This window comes from Trichomycterus rosablanca, chromosome 6 (genome assembly GCF_030014385.1).
Source record: "Trichomycterus rosablanca isolate fTriRos1 chromosome 6, fTriRos1.hap1, whole genome shotgun sequence".
Lineage (NCBI taxonomy): Eukaryota > Metazoa > Chordata > Actinopteri > Siluriformes > Trichomycteridae > Trichomycterus > Trichomycterus rosablanca.
Window position 1 is genome coordinate 39,927,054 of NC_085993.1, and position 22,211 is coordinate 39,949,264.

A 22,211-nucleotide genomic window follows, 5' to 3' on the forward strand; every position below is an offset into this window, starting at 1 on the left:
ACAGTGACAGCTTGGTGGTGGTAAGATTTGAAACCTTAACTGTAACTGCTTAGCCACCACTGCCCATTTTGTTAAATAAAAAAGCCTATGCAGATGTGTAGCATATAACATTTTAACTGCTGCACAACTGCATATCTATAAGTATTCATCAGAAGTCTGACAATCTACAGGTCATGTGCTGGTTCTGCTATTCTTTATTTCTAGGTAAGTGCAGCATTACATGGTTAGTGTTCGTCAACATATTTTTACACTATGCTAGGATTAGTATCTTCAATGTTTTTATGGAAAATTTTATATTTTGTAGTTTTAGTTCTAACTGGATGTTTGTGTGTCTAAAAATCACTTGTCTGTCTGAACAGGATCTGATAATTATGGCCAAATAGATTGGTATCCTTCCGAAGTGTAGTGTAGCTACTATTTGTTATTTCATGTTAAACAAGACAGAAGCTTCAATTTCATTTATGCCTGAATGTATTTTAAATAATAAGTGAAAATGGCTTGAACTGCAATATTAATATTTTCAAATACAGCCTTTAAAAACAATGACTGCAGTTAAGCACTTACTGTGACTTACTTCTCTGCTTGTAGTTTTTTAACTGTTTCAGCTTTCTCAAGGCTGAGTTGTGGTGTCTTTGCTCATTCTAAAAAGGTTCAATAAGATTCAGGATTCACAGCATGGCACTTCAGAATGCTTTAATGTTATGTTCTTTTTCTTATTTGTACGGTTTTAACGTGTGTTGTGAGTTATAGAGAGATAGAGATATCCTTTATTTGTCATAAATACGTATACAGGTGTGTACAGTACAATGAAGTTCTTCGCATATCCCAGCTAAGGGCCTTGCTCAAGGACCCAACAGGATTTGAACCCCCAATCTTCTGGTTGATAGCCCAAAGCTCTACCCACTAGGCTACCACTGTCCCTGATTAACCTGATGGAAGACCCATGACCTGCAGCTGGGACACAGATTTTTTTACCCTGGGCTGCACAATCTGGTCCAAAATGCCTGCGTATCTTGACCCTTTTGTGCTCTGCAGAGATTCAAAGCACCCTTTCTCTGAGGCAGTAAAGCAACCCCAAAACATTACTGAGTCTCCTCCATAAAATCTTTTTTCACCTGTAGAGCTAGTTTGATTTAACAAAAAGCTCTAATTTGAGCTTGAACAAAGCACATTCTCCCAGAAGAACTGTGGTTTCCCAACATGTATTTTGTCAGATCTAGGCTTTTGTGTTGTCCTTGTTGTGCCTTGTGGCTTGATTATCTAATTGGATGTGTAAAGTTTTTTGTTTGTTTGTTCTCACACATTCAAACAATCTGTCTGCACAATCTTGGGTAATCAATGAGCCCTAAACTTCTTGCAACCATGGTCACAGACACAACAAGCTCTTTAAAGATGGTCTTGTTACCTTTGGGCTGAGTTTGCTTGGCTATAACCTTTTATCTTCTCTCTAATTTTTCTTTTATTCAGTGTAATACTCACAGTGATCTAAAACAGCATGATGAGTAGAATCCTTCTTAGGTAGGTTAGTATTAAATGCGATCATTATGAGATAAATTTAGTTTTTAACTTCTGTGAATCTGTGAAGATGATTTATAAGTTCAAATATCAGTAAAATATCATGTGAGTACTAGCACACCACTGCAATATGTTCAAACTTACATCTCAGTTTATTTAATTAGTTTTTCCCCCAATTCCACCCCCCAGTTATGAGGATCTATGATCCGACTTTCTTACCCTGTAACCCTGAACAACAGCCAATCGTTGTTCATGCTGCCGCCCAGCCCAGTCGGAAAGGCAGAGCTGAGATTCGATACGATGTATTCGAAACCCCAACTCTGGTGCGCTAGAGTACTTTACCGCTGCGCCACCTGAGCGGCTTACATCTTAGTTTAAATCTCAGCAGAGCCACCAGTCTGGCCGGGCGTCCACACTAACACAATTGGTAGTGTTTGAGGGTCAGAAGCTCATGACTTCTCTGTGCCCATATACATTTATTTGACTTTTGTTTGTATCAATATGAGTTTTTGATTAAACAAAAAACAGAGTTACATTATCAGGACAAACAGACTGCACTAGTCAGGTGTTTATTTAAAATGAGACTACAGTAAAGAAGCGTGATGATCTCTAACATGTTTACGTGGCCCTCGGGTTTGTTTCTGTCACACAGGAAGAAGCTTGAATAATTTCTTCCAGCCCTCACCGCCACTGTTCATTTGGAATGTCCCCCTGCTGCGATGAGTCCCCGGCTAAGTCCCAATACACCCCACACACACACCACATAAGTGCAAATAGGTTATTAAATAGTAGTTTCTAAACTTCACATAGTATACTACATGTCCTTGGGATGTATTCGGGACCAGGCCGATGCTTCCTGTCCATTTCTGCCTGGGAACCAAGGAGCGGATATGACTGCACTAGACCGTATCAGGCTGGAATGAGCTTGATTGTTATTATGATTGTTAAACTGACCTTGTAGTGCTTTATTAGTAGGATCGGTGTATAGAATGAAAGCAATGTTTTTTTTTTTCCCCAGATGACATTAATTTAAGTTCCAAAAACCCTTGCTGAACTTTCTGGACTTAGTAAAACAAGACAGGCAAACAGCAACATTTTTTATTTAATTGGAAAAAGACAAAAGTTACCCCCTGAACGTTTACCAAAAATAAAATTAATATCCTTTACACACCATTATCCTTTATCCAAATGGAGTTGGTGAGCCAGAATTGCTTTGTAGCTTTGCACTGAAACTAAAAATCTAATGTTCTGTATGAGATGAAGCCAAAGAAATCTTGGCCAGATTTATTTGATATCTATATCAGATTACTTTCATTCGACTCTCTTACTTAGGACTTAAGATTTAAGAAATGTACTGTTTACTGGTCAGAAATGTTCTGAGCTGTGTAAGCGTTGTGTATAAAAACAGACAAAAAAAAAACAGGCCGACTTGGAGTTCCTTTTACCTCAGTAAAATTAATATATTTTTACTAGCCTGTGTGGTAAATTTGACTTTTTTTTTTGCATTTTCCCCAATTTTCCTCCCAATCTAGTCGTATCCAATTACCCAATTGCATTACGCTTCGTCTTTACTGATGCTGATATTCACTTCTGATTGAGGAGAGCGAGACTGTCAAATGCCCCCTCCGACACGTGTGCAGTAGCCGACTGCATGTTTTCACCTGCACGAGGCGAGTTCATATCAGCTTTGTATATGGAGAGACACACCCTGATCAACGCATTATTCCTTGACTCTGTGCAGGCGCCATCAACCAGCCAGCAGAGGCAGAGGTCGTAATTGCATCAGTTATGAGGTCCCTACTCTGTCCCCGCCCAGCCTAGCCGTATGGCAGAGCTGAGCATCAAACCGACGGGTTTGAAATGTCAGCTCTGGTGTGCTAGCGTGTTTTACCGCTGCGCCATCTGAGCATCTGTAAATTTGACTCTTTAAATCACTGTTAGGGAATCTGTGAACAACCAGTCAAAGTATTTCGGCTTGTGTTAGTAATCATACATACAGACAGACATTTGTTTTAACCTTACTATTAAAAGGTAGGTTTTAGAGTGTGTTGTTGGAACACTTAATCTGACTCTGTCAGAAATTTGTACTCAGCTTACTGGTTGCAGTGGCACTAAATTGGTCACCAGCAAGATTGTCACATTTATGCATTCTTAGCTTACCAAAGATTCTAAATTTTCGATTCACAATTGTTGCTGCTACTTATATAACTTAACAACATTTTAAAGGGTGTGTGATGATTTAGGCATGCTTGCTAGGTACGAACCTGGTAGCTTTAAGCTTTTATTATACTTGCTAGCTGTACTGGGCTTGTGCAAAACTAAAGAGGCTACACATTCATCATGGTTACATGCAGGGTGAGGGGAACATTTATGTTTTTTTTACCACTTTGAATCCTTCTTTCAAGACCAAGATCATATATACACTCTCTGTTTTACCTTGCATGTCTATAAGGCTTCTCTTATTTTTTGCCAGCACCTCTCCCATCTTTCCTTATACCTCAGCCCCTTCTCCTGCCCTCACACGCTTCCTTTGAGCTCAAGCCAAAAGCTCACTGTGTATGTGTGTGTCTCTGTGTGTGCGCATGAGCAAACATACATCACAGGTTGCGTTCCATTACAGCTCCTGGAGTGTCTGTTCCCCAAGGCCCTGGCCCATGTTTTTGCTAACAAGACCCTAAACAGAACCACCCTTTTTGATGTAACCAGGTGTGGCTAGGATCAGATAACTACCCGATTAAAGCCCAACACACATCGGACTTTTCTTACCGCAGTCTTGCTCTCACAGAGTAATCATTCCAAAAAAAATAACTCGCCATAAGTAAAGCGTGTCTTTAGTTTGTTTTTTAATCATTCCTTCATTCTTTTAGGCATAACAGCACATTTCCTGCATCCTGATAAGAAACTGGACTCTAGAGCTCTGTGTTGTGGTCAATGACTCAAGCACAGTCTTATTACCATTAAGCTCTAGTGGTGTGAACTGAATAACTGAAAGGAGACTGTTTGAAACAACATATTGTAAAAAAAAAAATGCATAATGGAATTATTTTAATATTTTAATGATGTTAATTTAATGTTGTGTGGACACAAGTACAATATAATATTATGTAAAAGAAAGTGCACTATATTGGGCATCATACAACTGGTAGTTTCAACCATGCAACCTGATCGGTTGAAAAGCAGCCTCACTGAGCCTTTAAATGTAATGACAATTTATCAATCAGTTGACCGTGGGTTGCTAAGTAACAGCACTTGTCCTCGCATTTTTTAAAAATCTGAATGATAATGATTTGAAAGTATATATACAGTATGAGAAAAATATTTCTTGGCTCATGTTCCAGACATGAATCAGGTTCTCTGCAGTTGGCTGGAATTTAGCAGATATCCCTGTAGTCGATGAAGAAGGACCAGCAGAAAGGCAAGCATTGTACAGCAGCAAGCAAAATATCCCCACTTGGATTTGATTGATCTAGGACACTCAGATGCTTCGGCAGGGTGAACAAAGGCGTCTTTATCCGCTTGTCTGTCCTCCAATAATACTGCATATTTACGAGTTTGTTCTTTTATATTTACATAAGGCAGCAGTTAGTCCTCCTGCGCAGCAGGTGTCAATAAACTCTTCACCTGCACCTTGAACGCATGGCCTCTTGGGCTTTCTGGTGCCTTCTCTTGTTGTAACGCTTGACGTAGTTGCTGCTGCGAAGCACACCGTCGCCTGGTTTTAGTGAGCCCCCGACAAGTGCTAGAAGATTGGCGGGAAGATGCCGTCTTCTATGGTAGATCTGACCCATTACTATGTATCTGCTACCTGGAAAACAAAATGTTATACCAATCAGTTAACTATGACTGACATGCACAGACGCCACGCCTCTTCATTGGGACTGACATGTGCAGTGACATGCATTTTTCATTGAGTCTGACTTCTACAAAAGCAATGTGCCTTATACTAGGACTGACAGGTACACGCCTTCCTCACTAAGACTGCCAGGCAGGTGTAGACCATAGGCAGGCACAGATCCAGGCTTTAGTTCTGACAGTAGCTTTACCAGTTATTATAAAGTAAAAATAAATTTAAAAAACATCCGCTAATTGGACAGTGCATTAAACAGTATATCGCTTACAAAAAGTGAGAAATCCTCACCACTCACCTAGTTTGAGATCAGGACAAGGCTTGCTACATTTGAAGGTGTCCAGCACTAGGAGGTTCACCTTGAAGAAAAATGTGTCTGGAGTAACATAGAGTCGGCTCATCTTGTAGAAACCATCACTGCTCACCAGCAAGGTGACCAGCCTGATGCCTCGCCTGATGATATCAATATCGTGAACAATCCCATTGATGGCTAAAATGGAAAAAATCAGTCAGTGATTGTGTAGTTATACACATTATGCTGCCAAAAGTATGCAAACACCTGACCATAAACTTGTGCATTAACCATGTGCATTAATATAAAGTTAAGGGCCCCTTCTTTGTGGCTATAACAGTCTCCACCCTTCTAGAAAGTCTTTCAAGCAATTGAGGGTTAAGGGCCTTGCTCAGGGGCCCAACAATGGCAATGTAGGTGATAGTGGGGCTTAAACCAGCAACCTCATGATTACTGGTTTAGTACATTAACCGCTGAGCTACCACTGTCCCTTAGTCAATTAACAAACTAGATCTAAGAAACCACATTAAGCATGGTATGTATCATAAAATATACAGTAACAGATATAAATGTTGATAGCATTTATTGTGTTTGACCAAAAGCAGCTTCTTACCGAATTCACTGTAGCAGAAATGCTCCGTCTCATCCTTTTCCTTTCTGCATTCACTCAGACACACAGCATCATGGCTGAAATCAGATTCTGCAGGCAAAAGATGCAAGGTGATAAACTTTAAAAAAAAAAAAGTTAAACTACTGAAGCATTAAAATTTTTTTCAATCGTAGATGACTTTAGAGCAGAGGTTCCATACCTGGGCCATTTTAGACAAGTGAGCAACTTGTGTCCTGTTAGGCATTTGTTGCCCTTGAGACATCAAGCCTCTGTTTAATACTTTAGGCTTATTATCACCTAGTGTTATTATATTAATACATAGTCTATGTTAATGACTGTGTGTGATCATTTATTGCCCTTGACACATAAAGATGCAGCTCTGTTTGATCCTTTACTATGTTACTACATAGTAATGTATGTGTGCACTCCACAAGACCAGCTTATGGTCACTTTGGTTGCACATTAGGCCCTGCTAGTTAGGAACCACTGCTATAAAGACACCCTTCTAGTTCTTATTTTCCCTGGTTTACATTAACAGTAACAGTCCTGTTAACTCAACACTTAATTGTACCTGTGTGGTTTACTGATCCAATGCAGGATCTTAGTATTACTTGCAGGGTATCCAGTAAAAAATCTTCTATATAATCTTATATATAAATCTTATAACCAATAAACCCTGAAATTGTGTATTAAATTACATAACATAATTTCTAATGGTGTTTTTTTAATCCAGATTAAAAACCTACTTGTTTGTAATGGTTCATTATTAGTTTTTGGGTTATTTTATATCAGTAAATGTATGTTTTACTATATATTATATATACGTATATTATATAATATAATGTTGTTATGACATATATTAATGAATGTTCTTGAGTCAAAACTGAAGCAAAAAAAGCTGTTTGTAAAAAATACTCACTTTTCAGTCATAAGAGAACATCCTAGTAATTACATATGGGCATGTGCCTTAAATAGCTGGATAAATTGTTATGAGATTAATTAATTCATTAATTAAGCAAAATATTTTACATAATGAACTCTATTTTTCATTAGACTCCACATTATTCTATGTTACTGCCCTTGATTTTGAAATAAATGAATGTTAAACAAGCTCATGCTCAGTGGTCCACATACTTTTAGACATGTAGTGTTCTATTTTTATGATGAATTAGATCAACTGTATATACAGTGTATCACAAAAGTGAGTACACCCCTCACATTTCTGCAAATATTTTATTATATCTTTTCATGGGACAACACTATAGAAATAAAACTTGGATATAACTTAGAGTAGTCAGTGTACAACTTGTATAGCAGTGTAGATTTACTGTCTTCTGAAAATAACTCAACACACAGCCATTAATGTCTAAATGGCTGGCAACATAAGTGAGTACACCCCACAGTGAACATGTCCAAATTGTGCCCAAAGTGTCAATATTTTGTGTGACCACCATTATTATCCAGCACTGCCTTAACCCTCCTGGGCATGGAATTCACCAGAGCTGCACAGGTTGCTACTGGAATCCTCTTCCACTCCTCCATGATGACAGTTTTCGAAGGGAGGGGATCATGCTCTGTTTCAGAATGTCACAGTACATGTTGGAATTCATGTTTCCCTCAATGAACCGCAGCTCCCCAGTGCCAGCAACACTCATGCAGCCCAAGACCATGATGCTACCACCACCATGCTTGACTGTAGGCAAGATACAGTTGTCTTGGTACTTCTCACCAGGGCGCCGCCACACATGCTGGACACCATCTGAGCCAAACAAGTTTATCTTGGTCTCGTCAGACCACAGGGCATTCCAGTAATCCATGTTCTTGGACTGCTTGTCTTCAGCAAACTGTTTGCGGGCTTTCTTGTGCGTCAGCTTCCTTCTGGGATGACGACCATGCAGACCGAGTTGATGCAGTGTGCGGCGTATGGTCTGAGCACTGACAGGCTGACCTCCCACGTCTTCAACCTCTGCAGCAATGCTGGCAGCACTCATGTGTCTATTTTTTAAAGCCAACCTCTGGATATGACGCCGAACACGTGGACTCAACTTCTTTGGTCGACCCTGGCGAAGCCTGTTCCGAGTGGAACCTGTCCTGGAAAACCGCTGTATGACCTTGGCCACCATGCTGTAGCTCAGTTTCAGGGTGTTAGCAATCTTCTTATAGCCCAGGCCATCTTTGTGGAGAGCAACAATTCTATTTCTCACATCCTCAGAGAGTTCTTTGCCATGAGGTGCCATGTTGAATATCCAGTGGCCAGTATGAGAGAATTGTACCCAAAACACCAAATTTAACAGCCCTGCTCCCCATTTACACCTGGGACCTTGACTCATGACACCAGGGAGGGACAACGACACATTTGGGCACAATTTGGACATGTTCACTGTGGGGTGTACTCACTTATGTTGCCAGCTATTTAGACATTAATGGCTGTGTGTTGAGTTATTTTCAGAAGACAGTAAATCTACACTGCTATACAAGCTGTACACTGACTACTCTAAGTTATATCCAAGTTTCATGTCTATAGTGTTGTCCCATGAAAAGATATAATGAAATATTTGCAGAAATGTGAGGGGTGTACTCACTTTTGTGATACACTGTAGGTTTAATGCTACTGACATAAATGTTGTTTTATTCACTTGTAAACAATGTTATGTTTACAGAATGGTGCGATCTTTTGGGTACTGACCTAGAAGCCCACCTCTACCACGCATACTTAGGATCATCTCAACAGTGATCAGAGATCAACAGTGACCCTTAGGCTTCCACAATGTGCAAGTATTAAATAAAAAGGTTTTTTTTTCTAATTTATTGTTTTCTTAATACTGTACAGTACTCAGTACAACATGTTTAAGTTCTTATCTGATGTAAATACGTAGATAATAAGCTAAAGAAACACTGAATTCTTTCTTTAAATAGTATTTAAAACAGTAATTACAGACTTACAGAAAATGATTTTAGTCCAGATTTAGAGTTATTTCAGTCCAATTTAAATCATTCTGAAGGGATGGATAATTGAGGGAGTCTTTTAAAGTGACACTTCATGATGAATGTTAAGTCACTGTGAGTGGCACTTTGAAAACCACTGAGCTTAATTCCACCGACCAAGCTGTCACAGGCATGCCATTATCCTAGCCAAAGTGGTTCATTCCAGCTGGCGTGGGACAGTGCAGGGTATCTCTCTGATATCCACTCCCTCTTACACTTTAATCAGAGCATCATAGCCTATTTCACTTAGGCATATTTCACATTCTTTTTTTTCCACTAATCTTATGGCTGAAAGATTTTCAGCACAAAGGCCTCATTCAGTGTGACCAAGCTAAGCAGCAATTTGCGGCTTGAGGGAGAATAATTACAATAACCATCCGCCCTTGGAGATCTCGATCTTTGACTCTCTCCAACATGAACACTCATATTTCCTCTTCATGATAGGATTTAAAATCGTAAAGCAGACTCTAATCCCATTTTTGATTCTGTGCTGCATGGAGCAGTGTTACTACTCGCTTTGGTGCACACATTAAATCTGTGGTATGTAACGTTTTAGTTACAAATTGCAGTACTAGTGATATTAAGTTTATAGAGAAAAAACACAATACTGTAAAAAAAATTTTTTAATTCACCCTGATAAACAGAAATGTATGTTCAAAATCAGAAATGGACCATATTATGTGTAAGCTTTTTATGCCTGTACTAATATAGGAAACATATATTCCAATAAATCAGGACATTTAGGTTCACAAAAAGTGGCTTTTTATGTGCCATGTTGCGGCAGGTGTAGCTTCATGTATGTGGGTTTTAAAAGACAAAAATAAATTTATTTTAAACTGTCAAATGAAGTTCCCTAGACCTGATCATATACAGCACAGTTAAATGTGTTTACTTGCATTGACTCACACATTAAAGGCACGAGTGGTGGAAGAATCCGATGATAATAATATGTTCTTCCTTGCATGTTAGAGGTCTTTATTTGAATTTGTATGTATGTCATTGCACATATATTGGTGAGCAATAATCTCACATACACCAATCAGCCATAACATTAAAACCACCTCCTTGTTTTTACACTCACTGTCCATTTTATCAGCTCCACTTACCGTATAGAAGCACTTTGCAGTTCTACAATTACTGACTGTAGTCCATCTGTTTCTCTGCATGCTTTGTTAGCCCACTTTCATGCTGTTCTTCAATGGTCAGGACCCCCACAAGACCATCACAGAGTAGATATTATTTGGGTGGTGTTGTGCTGGTATGAGTGGATCAGACACAGCAGCGCTGCTGGAGTTTTTAAACACCTCACTGTCACTGCTGGAATGAGAATAGTCCACCAACCAAAAATATCCAGCCAGTGGCGCCCCGTGGGCAGCGTCCTGTGACCACTGATGAAGGTCTAGAAGATGACCAACTCAAACAGCATCAATAGATGAGCGATCGTCTCTGACTTTACATCTACAAGGTGGACCAGCTAGGTAGGAGTGTCTAATAGAGTGGACAGTGAGTGGACATGGTATTTAAAAACTCCAGCAGCGCCGCTTTGTCTGATCCTTTCATACCAGCACAACACACTAACACACCACCACCATGTCAGTGTCACTGCAGGGCTGAGAATCATCCACCACCTAAATAATACCTGCTCTGTGGTGGTCCTGTGGGGGTCCTGACCATTGAAGAACAGGGTGAAAGAAGGCTAAAAAAGTATGTAGAGAAACAGATGGACTACAGTCAGTAATTGTAGAACTACAAAGTGCTTCTATATGGTAAGTGGAGCTGATAAAATGGACAGTGAGTGTAGAAACAAGGAGGTGGTTTTAATGTTATGGCTGATCAGTGTACTGTATATGCGTAAGCAATATTCTTAAATATATTAGTGAGCAAAGAAAGGTAGGGTGCTTTTAAGACTTTTAAAGACGGAAGAATATTCACATACCTTTCTTGAGGATGTCGAAGTGGAAGAGCAGACTGGAAGATCTTCGGTTGTTGGTGCTGAATGGGCGACTGTTATTCAGGCTCCATTTGCCCGGCCTGTTCTCTTCTGGATCCATCCTTCCATTTCCACTTTCTCTGTGTGAGTTGGATGATGACACTTGTTGCCGATTGCGTGATCTGGAGTTCTGATAGATATCAGAAAGGCTGGTTGGAGGGTTATTTGATTGCACTTCAGGAGTAGATTTATGTGGCTGTGTATGATTTACTACTCCAGTCCCAATAGCTGGAATGACTTTATTGCGTATCTTTTCATCATTGTGTTCAACAGGAAGCCGTTCGTCCCTTGAGCCCTTCTTGCCCTTTCCTGGGCGAGGATTAGAAGCCAAAGGGTCAGTGTGTTTTGGCCATAGACCGGCAGGCAATGGTAGAAACTTGGGATCTGCAGATTTTTTATCTTGATTAACCAGCTCATTGGTTGGTAGAGGGTCTTTGTTCCTGGTTTGGTTGTTGGTAGAGTCAGACATGCCACTTTGTGGAGAACCAATTAATGAGTACAGCTCTGAAAATGAACAAACATTTGAGAAACAACTTTTATAATGTGTGCTTACCGTGGACAACAATGTGAACATGTTTCTCTGTGCTGACATGTTTTACTGTCCAACGGAATTGTATTTTGTAAATATAAACAAATTTATAATTTAATACCGGAAACAAATTTTTAAAAAGTTGGTAGAGGCAGTTTTACCTCTCTGATACATTTAGGAACTGCGGATTGATGCACTCATTGCTGCTCTTTTGCAATTGGTAGTTTTTGCCCATCCTTTCTTGATACAGTAATTCAGCAGTCTGTGGTTGTTTGGTTTGCCTTTTCATGATGCACCATACAATTTTAAAAAGAAAAAGTTTTGGACTGCAGGCAGACCATTCAAACACACACACTCTTTGTCTATGAAGCCATGCTATAGTAACATGTACAGAATGATGCCTGGCCTTGTCTTGCCTAAATAAACATGGACTTCACTGGAAAAGCCATTGCCTTGATGGCAGCATGTGTCTCTAAAATCCCAGGAGACGCCTCTCTGTAAATGTTACCTTCACAAATACCCAGTCCATGTTGGCTTTTGCACTTTTTGCTGATCTGGATGGTCCTTTTGTCATAGGCATGGAGAACTTGTCATTTGTTCTAGCCAAAAAAAAAGCTGAAATGTGAACTCATCTAAACACAACAAACATTTCCACTCACTTTCAGTCTGTCTGTGATGCACTCGTAAAAATGTCATGCATTGAACAGTGACTCTTTTGGTCACTTGAAGTTTGGCACAAAGTGGTAAGACGCGACCCATTTTTGCTTGCAATAAACTAAACCTTTGGTAAATCTTCCTTTTATCCCCGATGATTTTTTTAAATTAGGATTTTAATGTCATTATTTACACTTTGGTTACATTCATGACTGGACAAATAGTTACATGTTACGCATGACTCATCAGTTCAAGTTCAGTGTCAAACACCATCACGGGCATTTTTGCATTTCCAGTTCATCTTGCTTACATGTCTTTAGACTGAAGGAAACCCATGTAGGCAAGGGAAGAACATGCAAACTCCCCATGAAAGGTGTCTATTATTAAGGTGTCTTCTAACAAACCACATTCTTTACAGAACATGACCAGAGGCAATGATCAAGCAGGTCCCCCAGAACTCATCTTGTTATGCAGCACCCACCCAGTACCTGCTGTGCCACTGTGTTGCTACAAATAGCAAAGAATGTTTAAATTAGTAGCATCATCATTGATGGATATTATTATATTTTTGACCTACAAGCTTGAAAGTAGCAGTAGCACAAATCCTCTCCTTCACATGGCCTTCCGGTAGTTTTGAAACTGATACCCATTTTTAATGATGACTTGCTTGCAGCTAGTCATTGGATAGTGCACAATTTATGACTGATTGTTGATCATATCAGTGCCTGGAGGAACTGTTTTAGAAAATTGGTTGCCTGTGCATGCTTAGAGTTTTACTAGCTTTGGACACCTCTCCAAAATTAGCTGCAACTGGAAAAACAAGCTTTAAATCATGTAGTGTGTTCTAGGTTTTATGATTATTGATTTTGTTTTGGCATCATGGACTTTTAAAAAAAATTATTAAGAGATGTCAAAATTATAGGTTTGCAGTCATTTTTAGTTCATTTTCAGAAAAAAAGACCATGTTGAAGGTGATGTCTGTGGTACACACACACAGAAAGCAATTTAAACCCACAGCCTTTTGGCCACTAACACAGAACCATTGAGTTTCCACTGCCCACATGCTACAAAGCAACACTGTCAAGTTAACACCTTTGGTATTAATTTCACACTAAGTGATGTTTAATAACAAACCATTTGGTCATGTAAAAACAGATATTTTTATCACTATAAAAAATACACTTCATTTTTCTTCATTTTACGCTAAACATTAGCACCTAAGAGGCCCTTAATATAGAAGGACTTAATTTATACTACTTGTTATTATGTAATGTGATACCCTACACTTTAATTGTTACTAAATAAAAATATCGCACCTGGTGTTTAAATGGTGTGATTCACATGTTCCCATTAACAACCTTTCTATTTAGACAAATCCGTGCAGTATTTTTAGTTTTTAAGTATAAAATCAAGTTTTGTTTCTTATTAACAGTGCTGCTTCAAAGAACAGTTTGACCATAAATACAAATACACAGTAATATCAAACACCAAACATGTCTTGACTGATAAAGTACCCCTAAGTGCTTTTATGTTGTTTACACCAGTGTTTAAATATTATGAATGTACTCTGAAAGACACAGTGCTGGTCCTTAAGATCTGATTAAATTGTTAAAAGCCTACTTTCTCAAAACTGCCACATATTTAACATTTAATGTGGCATCAAATTAGCAAGAAATTTGATGATGCATAACACTTTTATCATAAAATTAAAATAATAAAGGATAACCTGGATGAACTGTCCTTTAAAAAACATAACATATTGCCATGACATACAAGTCCATTACAATTAAGTAAACTTCAGCTGTACAAGTCTGTGAAATCTTAATCTAAGTTCTTTTATTAAAATTGGTAATTGTTAATGTGAAATCAGATGCATAAACCTGTATTGGGTTGAGAAAATTTGTATTTATTTTACTTACCATTAACAGCATGCTCTTCAGCATCAGAGAAGATGAGAGTCACAGAGAAAAGAAGCAAAATACCCAACATGTTAAGAGTAACTCCAGCCTGAGAGACAGAGGGTTTATTAGAGACGCTGTCCTGCAGAGTGCTGGGTTTTATCCCCAGCCTAAAATTTTGTAGTAAAGGGGCGTGATGGAGGGAGGACCAGTTTACCCATGTGGGTTTGTCATTCAAACAGAAAGAGCGAGAGAGGGAAAGAGAGAGAGAGAGATCATTCATTTTAAATTGAGTTATGGTTATGGTTAGGGTTAGGTGAAAAGCAACTGATCTTCAGAGTCTGCTTCAGAGAGCTGCTCTTTTACTCCTAGAACACTATATAATCTATAGTACATTTAAAGAAGAACTACACCATATGTGTAATTACTACAGTAATTTTAAAACATTTTTTAAATCTTCCTTTAAATTGTATTTACTTACAACTTTTTTCAGTAATTTTCTTAATTGGGTAGCTTCTTTATCCTAATCAGTGCTTAATTATTCTTCATTAATTGTTTTGTGTAAAAAAACGTTTTTTGACTGTAACAATGATTGTACTTAGAAGTCCTTTATAATGGATTATTACATTACATCTCTCTCTCTCTCTTAGGAATGAACACACACACACACACTACATATGTTGACAGTCAGTATAAATACAAATAGTCAGGTACAAACCCACATCTGTGGGAGTACAATTGGTGCTGAGGGGTCCTATTATGTAAACAGATCTTTTTCAGGGACATCTCTGCTTCAAAGTGTATTTATACACATACTTATGAGAGGTCAACGTTAAACAACCCAGATGGGACTCGAACCCACAATTTCCAGCTCCGGAGGCTGATGCCTTATCCATTAGGCCACTGGGTCCTCAGTACAGGTGCTAGACTGGCCTATCTGTGGTCCAGACCTGTCATTCACCACACATCTGTCTGACTACTGATTGAATGTCTTGTTCAGGATGTGCTGCTGCCATGCATTGAGTGTTGCATCTAACAGTGATCCAGTGAGGTCAAAGTAATGGATAATGTAGAATCGCACATGTATATAGGCCTCTGGGATATGGGGAGTTTGACATGTTGCCTTTATGTCTGTGTGGGGTTTTTTTTTCAGGAATACTGGTGTCTCCTGACACCAACCATATTAAGAACATGTGTACTGTACATTGTAAGTTGCTTTACATTTACATTTTCATTTTCAGCATTTAGCAGACGCTCTTATCCAGAGCGACTTACAGAAGTGCTTCCAAAGTGAACATTTCATTTCTCAAGTTTAGGTAAACAACAGTCGAAGAACACAAATCTGCTAAAACCTGTTAGAACCAAAGTGTTTTGTTTTTTTTTGGAAATGGAAAAGGATGGAACAAGATGTTAGTAAATAAGTACAAGTCAGCTTAAGTGTTTAGTAAAAAGGTTGGTTTTTAATCGCTTTTTAAAGACAGCAAGAGACTCAGATGTTCGGACAGACAGAGGAAGTTCATTCCACCACTTGGGCGCTAGAACAGAGAAGAGCCTTGATGCTTGTCTTCCTTTAGTCCTGGATGGAGGCTCAAGTCGAGCGAGACTGGTGGCTCGGAGGTTGCGTGGTACAGAGCGGGGTTTGATTAGACCACGAAGGTAGCTTGGGGCTGGTCCATTTTTGGCTTTGTAGGCGAGCGTTAGTGTTTTAAACTGAATGCGTGCAGCTACAGGAAGCCAGTGAAGAGAACGCAGCAGTGGGGTGATGTGGCAGTGTTTGGGCTGGTTAAAAACCAGACGGGCTTCTGCATTTTGAATGAGCTGCAAGGGTTTAATAGTGGACATGGGCGCTCCTGCCAGAAGGGAGTTGCAGTAGTCCAACCGTGAGATTACAAGTGATTGCACCAGAATCACTTGCTTTGAATAAAAGTATCTTCTAAATGCCACAAATGTAAATGAGGTGTGGGGAGGCAGCACATAGAGAGCAACAGATGGACTACAATCAATAATCCACAAAGTTCATCTGTATGGATGACATACTGTATGTATCAATAAAGCTACATAGGTGTACCTAATGAGTTGCTTGGTGACAGTATTTATACCCTCATTGACTAAAGAAGCCAACATTGAACGACCCAGATGGGACTCGAACCCACAATCCCCAGCTCCGGAGGCTGATGCCTTATCCATTAGGCCACTGGGTCATGAATGTGGGTGCTAGACTGGCCAGACCAGTTTCTTATTTAAATCCTGTGGCATATTATGAGGCTCAATCTCTGATCCCAGACAGATGAGTTGTAAACATGCCCGTGTATCAACATTTTTTGGATCTATATATGCAAGAAACTGTTAAGTTGATTATTTAAAACACCAAACATCTTGTCATTAAAAACATGCTTTGGTTTAAAGTGACTAAATCTTAATCACAAACATCACTTTGTAGGTCTGAATGTTCATTTGCAACAAGTATTAGATATGAAAGAGCTCTGATTAATACCATCTTGATATGGATTTTGAAACAAACACCACTTTCAGTCACTGTTTATAAGGAGTGGTGAATTTATGTTCTGTCCAGGATGTGTTCCTGCCCCGCGGCTAGCGCTGCCTGTAGCAGTGATCCAGTGAGGTGGAAATAATGGATAATGTAGGATTGCACAGCTTCTGGGAACCTGGGTTCAAGAAGTTTGACAAGTTGCCTTTGTGTCTATGTGGGGTTTTTCTTCAGGAATTCTTGTGTCCCAACTTGCTAGTGTGTGAGTTTTAATTAAGTACCTTATCCATACCTGATACCTTATCCATTAGGCCACTGGGTCAGCAATTCAGGAGTTAGATTGACTTGGTTAGATTGACAAAGTATAGAAATTGCAACATGTAGAGAGCAATAGATAGGTTCCAGTCAGTAATCCACAAAGTTCATCCTTATGGTTGGTTTACGTATTTATCAAGTTGCATAGGTGTACCTAATGAGTTGCTTGATGAGTGTGTATTTATGTACTCTTAAACTTAATGTTAACATTAAACGACCCAGATGGGACTCGAACCCACAATCCCCAGCTCCGGAGGCTGATGCCTTATCCATTAGGCCACTGGGCCATGAAATCAGCTGGTTAATCTCCTGCCCAGACCTCTGGCATATTATGAAGCGCAATCTCCAACCCTAGATAACTAAATTTTAAATGTTTAAATCAACATTTTTTGATCAATATGTGCAGAAATATGTGAAGTTCATTATTTGAAACATTAAACATTTTTTCTTTTACTTTATTTAATTTGTATAAAATGTCTTTGTTTTCCTATGAAAGTCTTGAAATCTTAATTCTATCCTAAATCTTAAGTAATCCCAACATAAGAGTAACACATTAGCACACATTTTAGCCCTGTTTACTTCAATCAGCAGTCAGTAGGAGTTCATTCATTTATTACACACCCAGCTAACTACTGAATAAATAGTGGTCAGTCACTGTCCCCTACTGGACATTACAGAAATTTACCTCGTTGTTGAAGCATCAGTATCTTGCATTAGTTGGTAACTCTGAAGTTTGTATTCTGGTCCTACATCATGTGTATTATGTATAATAAACTAATATAAGCTGAATATACATGTGTAATACAACAGAAACACCACATTACAAAACGTGCTTTGCTTTAAAGTGACTAAATCACAAACATGACTGTGTAGGTTTGAATGTTAATTTTCAGCAAGTATTGAATATACATTTTTACCTCATTACCTGTTTGATATGGAGAATTTTGAAGCAGACACCACTTCCAGTTACTGTTTAAAAGGAGTGATGAATTTATGTTCTGTCCAGGATGTGTTCCTGCCTTGTGTCTAGCATTGCATCTAACAGTGATCTAATGAGGCTGGAATAATGGATAATGTAAGATTGCACAGCTCCATAGACCTGGGAACATGGGTTCAAAACCTGCCTCTGGTATATGAGGAGCTTGACAAGTGGCCTTTGTGTCCATTTGGGTTTTTCTTTAGGAATTCTGGTGTCCCATCCATGGTCAGTTTGGTTTGGTTTACATATTTATCAGTGAAGCCATGTAGGTGTATCTATAATGTGCTTGGTGAAAGTTCATAAACTTAATATGTCAACATTAAACGACCCAGATGGGACTCGAACCCACAATCTCCAGCTCCGGAGGCTGATGCCTTATCCATTAGGCCACTGGGCCATGAACTCAGGTGTTAGACTGGCTTATCTGCTGCCCAGATTTTATTATTTAAAATCTGTGACATGTTATTCAGCGCAATTTCCAACCCCAGACAGCTGAGTTGTAAACATGCCCTTGTACCAACCTTAAAATCAAATCAGGTGTATCTACTGAGTTGCTTGGTGAAAGTGTATTTATACAGTCATAAGTCAACATTGATTAACCCAGATAAGACTTGAACCAACAATCCCCAGCTCCGTGTTGCCGCTTCATCTCTGGCAAAATTTTGGAAATATTGGACAATGTTGAACCAATTGAATTAATTTCTCCAACATTCGAAAAAAAATCCTCTCAGAAGTCCAAAATTTTCCACATCTGACAGGACAGCATAGGTATGTAGGAGCCTGCTCAATCACAGCACGCCAATCACTATGCTGAAAGCTTCCAAAATTTCCAAAATTTGACCAATCATGGTGTAGCTTTTTTATGTGGAGCCACATTTGACCGAACAGAAACAAGTTTGTCAACAAACTGAGACTTTATCTAAAAAGTAGTGATCTATGTAGTGTTTTTAATCATTTAAAACACAAATAATTTATTTGAGATATATATCAAACACCACTTCCAGTTACTGTTTATAAGAAGTAACGGATTTATGTTCTGTTCAGGTTGTGTTCCTGAACCTGGGCATCCTGGGTTCATAACTTGCCTTAGGTATGTAAGTAGTTTAACACGTTGCCTTTGTTCCCATGTGTTTTTCTCTCCAGCAATAGTGTGTGACTTTTAATTAAGGCTTTTGCAACAATGATTTCTAGGTCCTGACCCCAACCATATAAAGTCGCTATAGATAAAAACATCTAATAAATACCAAAAATGTAAATGATAAATGGGGGCTTATCCATTAGGCCACTGAGCCATGAATTGAGGTGTTAGATTAGCTTATCTGCTGCCCAGCCCCCTTTTTTTAATGTAAAACCTGTGGCATATTATAAATTATATTAGGCTACTGGGTCATGGGGTGAGATAAAAGACTGGCCTATCTGCTATCTGCCTATCTGTTTCTTATTTAAAACTCTTTTTAAAACATTAAACATCTTGTTTAATTTAAATTAATTTTTTACATTTTACATTTAATTTCGGTTAAAATGTCTTATTCTGTATGCTTTAATTTTGTTTTCCTATGAAAGAGAGTAAATGGGTGGACAACGTATAGAAATAGCAACATGTAGAGAGCAATAGATAGGTTGCAGTCAGTAATCCACAAAGTTCATTTGTGTGGGTGGTTTTGCTTATATTTTTATTAATGAAGGTATGTAGGTGTACCTAATAAGGTGCTTGATGAGAGTTTATTTATGCACTAATAAACTTACAACCCAGATGGGACTCAAACCTATAATCCCCAGCTTTGGAGGCTGATACCTTATCCATTAGGCCTACAACTGAGTTGTAGACATGCCCTTTTATCAACATGTGCAGAAAATCTGTAAAGTTGATCATTTAAAACATTAAACATCTTGTCTTGTCTTTACTTCATTTAATTCAGGCTAAAAGTCTTATTTTTGTATGCTTTAATTTAGTATTCCTATGAAAGTCTTGAAATCTTAATTATATCCTAAATATTAAATCTTAAATAATCCCAACATATGTGTAACACATTAGCACTAATTCTACCCTTGTTTAGCTCAATCAGCAGTCAGTAGGAATTCATTCATTTATCACACACCCATCTAACTACTGAATAAATAGTGGTCAGTCACTGTCCCCTACTGGACATTACAGAAATTTACGTCGTTGTTGAAGCATCAGTATCTTGCATTAGTTGGTAACTGAAGTTTGTATTCTGGTCCTACATCATGTGTATTATGTATGTTAAACTAATATAAGCTGAATATACATGTGTAATACAACAGAAACACCACATTTACAGTGACTAAATCACAAACATGACTGTGTATGCTTGAATGTTGATTTGCAGCAAGTATTAGATAGAAAAGAGCTCTGATCATTACCTGCTTGTATAGAGGATTTTGAAGCAGACACCACTTCCACTTACTGATTATAAGGAGTGATGAATTTATGTTCTTCTATGTCCAGGATGTGTTCCTGCCTTGCGTCTAACATTGCATCTAACAGTGATCTAATGATGTCAAAATAATGGATAATGTAGGATTGCACAGCTCCAGAGCCCTGGGAATCTGGGTTTGAAACCTGCCTCTGGTACGTGAGCGGTTTCACAGGTTGCCTTTGCGTCCATGTGGGTTTTTCTCCGGGGATTCAGGTTGCCGTTTTGGTTTAATGGCGGTACCTAGGTGTACCTAATGTGTTACTTGGTGAGTGTATTTATACACTCATTAACTAAAGAGGCCAACATTGAACGACCCAGATGGGACTCGAACCCACAATCCCCAGCTCCGGAGGCTGATGCCTTATCCATTAGGCCACTGGGTCATATATTCAGGAGCTGGCCTATCTTCAGTCCAGACCAGAAACTTTTTTATTTAAACATGTGGCATATTACGAAGCGCAATCTCTGATCCCAGACAGTTGAGTTGTAAACATGCCCGTGTATCAAAATGTTTTGGATCTATATGTGCAAAGTAAAGTACAAGCTGATTATTTAAAACACCACTGAGTCATGGGTTAAAGATCTAGACTGGCCTATCTTCTGCCCTGACCTGTTTCTTTATTAAACTTGTGACAAAGTTGCTTTGAATAAAAACCTCTGGTGGGCTACAGTCAGTAATCCACAAAGTGCTGTTAAGCATCTGCTCCTCTGCTTTGGCTAACAAAATGATCAACGATTGTACATAGGTTTACCTAATGAAGTACCTCCACTTTGTGAGAGTATATTTGTGTACTTCTAAACTTAAAAGAAGCCAAACCTGCTCGACCCAGATGGGACTCGAACCCACAATCCCCAGCTCCGGAGGCTGATGCCTTATCCATTAGGCCACTGGGTCATCACGTTCCCATATGCCGAAATGCACCTTTTGAATAATCGTTAAAAGCGAATGTTTCTATTACAAAATTGGTACAAATAATAGCTTTACTGATTAGACATTGATAAGAGCAAGGTGTGAATTGTTTCTGATTAGCTTTGTCGCAATACGCTAGTATTTTTTTTCACGAGTCGATTCATCGAGTCGGCTCATTTAGATGAAAACTGAGAGTTCACTCAAGGTAAAAAATCCGAGTCAATTCAGGCGGTGGGGCGATTTTACTTTAAGAAGGAATTACTGCTAAACTAATGAATGCATAAATGTGTATTATCATTATTATTTTGACCATCTAATTTATCTTCGCGGTTGTAAAGACCAGTTTTTAAGCGTTCATATATGGAAACCATCATTGCTCTTGTGTTTTTCCTATTTGTTTATATGAAGGTTGAATCAGATTTGAGTTTATAGACACTTTTGTTGCCAAATACTGTAAATAAACGTATTTATAATGTAATTCGAAGAAGGGGAGAAAGGGGGAAAAAAAAGATTAAAGTCGAAATAATTACGAGATTAAAGTTGAAAGGATTACAAGATAAAAGTTGAAGTGATTTTGAGATTAAAGTCGAAATATTATGGCCATAGCAACCTCCTTGTGTTAAATGAGTGATGTTCATGATTTGGTAAAGTTATACTTTCGTATCAGTTTCTCCTGGCACATCAGCACCAGTTTGTTATTAGTGTAAGGATGCTGAAACGGCTTTGCAATAAACTGTGTTTATTTAGAAGAACGTGCG

General features: G+C 38.6%; 1 protein-coding gene and 6 non-coding genes across 7 annotated transcripts; all 7 read right to left on the reverse strand.

Moving 5' to 3' along the window:
- Nucleotides 1-4,601: 4,601 nt before the first annotated feature.
- Nucleotides 4,602-14,411, reverse strand: LOC134317308 (UPF0450 protein C17orf58 homolog). Its single transcript, XM_062998123.1, has 5 exons — nt 14,342-14,411; nt 11,186-11,743; nt 6,268-6,354; nt 5,661-5,852; nt 4,602-5,320 (listed from the first exon to the last, which is right to left on the reverse strand). The coding sequence occupies exons 1-5, from the start codon at nt 14,409-14,411 to the stop codon at nt 5,133-5,135; spliced, it is 1,095 nt and encodes a 364-aa protein (XP_062854193.1). The 3' UTR covers nt 4,602-5,132.
- A 746-nt stretch (nt 14,412-15,157) lies between these two features.
- On the reverse strand, nt 15,158-15,230 carry trnar-ccg (transfer RNA arginine (anticodon CCG)). Its single transcript has one exon. It is a non-coding gene; the product is annotated as a tRNA-Arg (tRNA).
- Nucleotides 15,231-16,448: 1,218 nt separating this feature from the next.
- trnar-ccg (transfer RNA arginine (anticodon CCG)) lies at nt 16,449-16,521 on the reverse strand. Its single transcript has one exon. It is a non-coding gene; the product is annotated as a tRNA-Arg (tRNA).
- Nucleotides 16,522-17,337: 816 nt separating this feature from the next.
- Nucleotides 17,338-17,410, reverse strand: trnar-ccg (transfer RNA arginine (anticodon CCG)). The gene has a single exon. It is a non-coding gene; the product is annotated as a tRNA-Arg (tRNA).
- A 1,016-nt stretch (nt 17,411-18,426) lies between these two features.
- trnar-ccg (transfer RNA arginine (anticodon CCG)) lies at nt 18,427-18,499 on the reverse strand. The gene has a single exon. It is a non-coding gene; the product is annotated as a tRNA-Arg (tRNA).
- Nucleotides 18,500-20,853: 2,354 nt separating this feature from the next.
- trnar-ccg (transfer RNA arginine (anticodon CCG)) lies at nt 20,854-20,926 on the reverse strand. The gene has a single exon. It is a non-coding gene; the product is annotated as a tRNA-Arg (tRNA).
- Nucleotides 20,927-21,365: 439 nt separating this feature from the next.
- On the reverse strand, nt 21,366-21,438 carry trnar-ccg (transfer RNA arginine (anticodon CCG)). The gene has a single exon. It is a non-coding gene; the product is annotated as a tRNA-Arg (tRNA).
- Between the last annotated feature and the right edge of the window lie 773 nt (nt 21,439-22,211).

What these genes read in the sequence shown, in the direction of transcription:
- LOC134317308 (XM_062998123.1), bottom strand. Translation starts at nt 14,411, where the DNA reads ATGTTGGGTATTTTGCTTCTTTTCTCTGTGACTCTCATCTTCTCTGAT. An exon ending in TGAAGAGCATGCTGTTAATG is followed by an intron (nt 11,744 to 14,341) that starts GTAAGTAAAATA and finishes GTTCATTTTCAG; the next exon opens with AGCTGTACTCATTAATTGGT. An exon ending in CTTCGACATCCTCAAGAAAG is followed by an intron (nt 6,355 to 11,185) that starts GTATGTGAATAT and finishes TTTTGCCTGCAG; the next exon opens with AATCTGATTTCAGCCATGAT.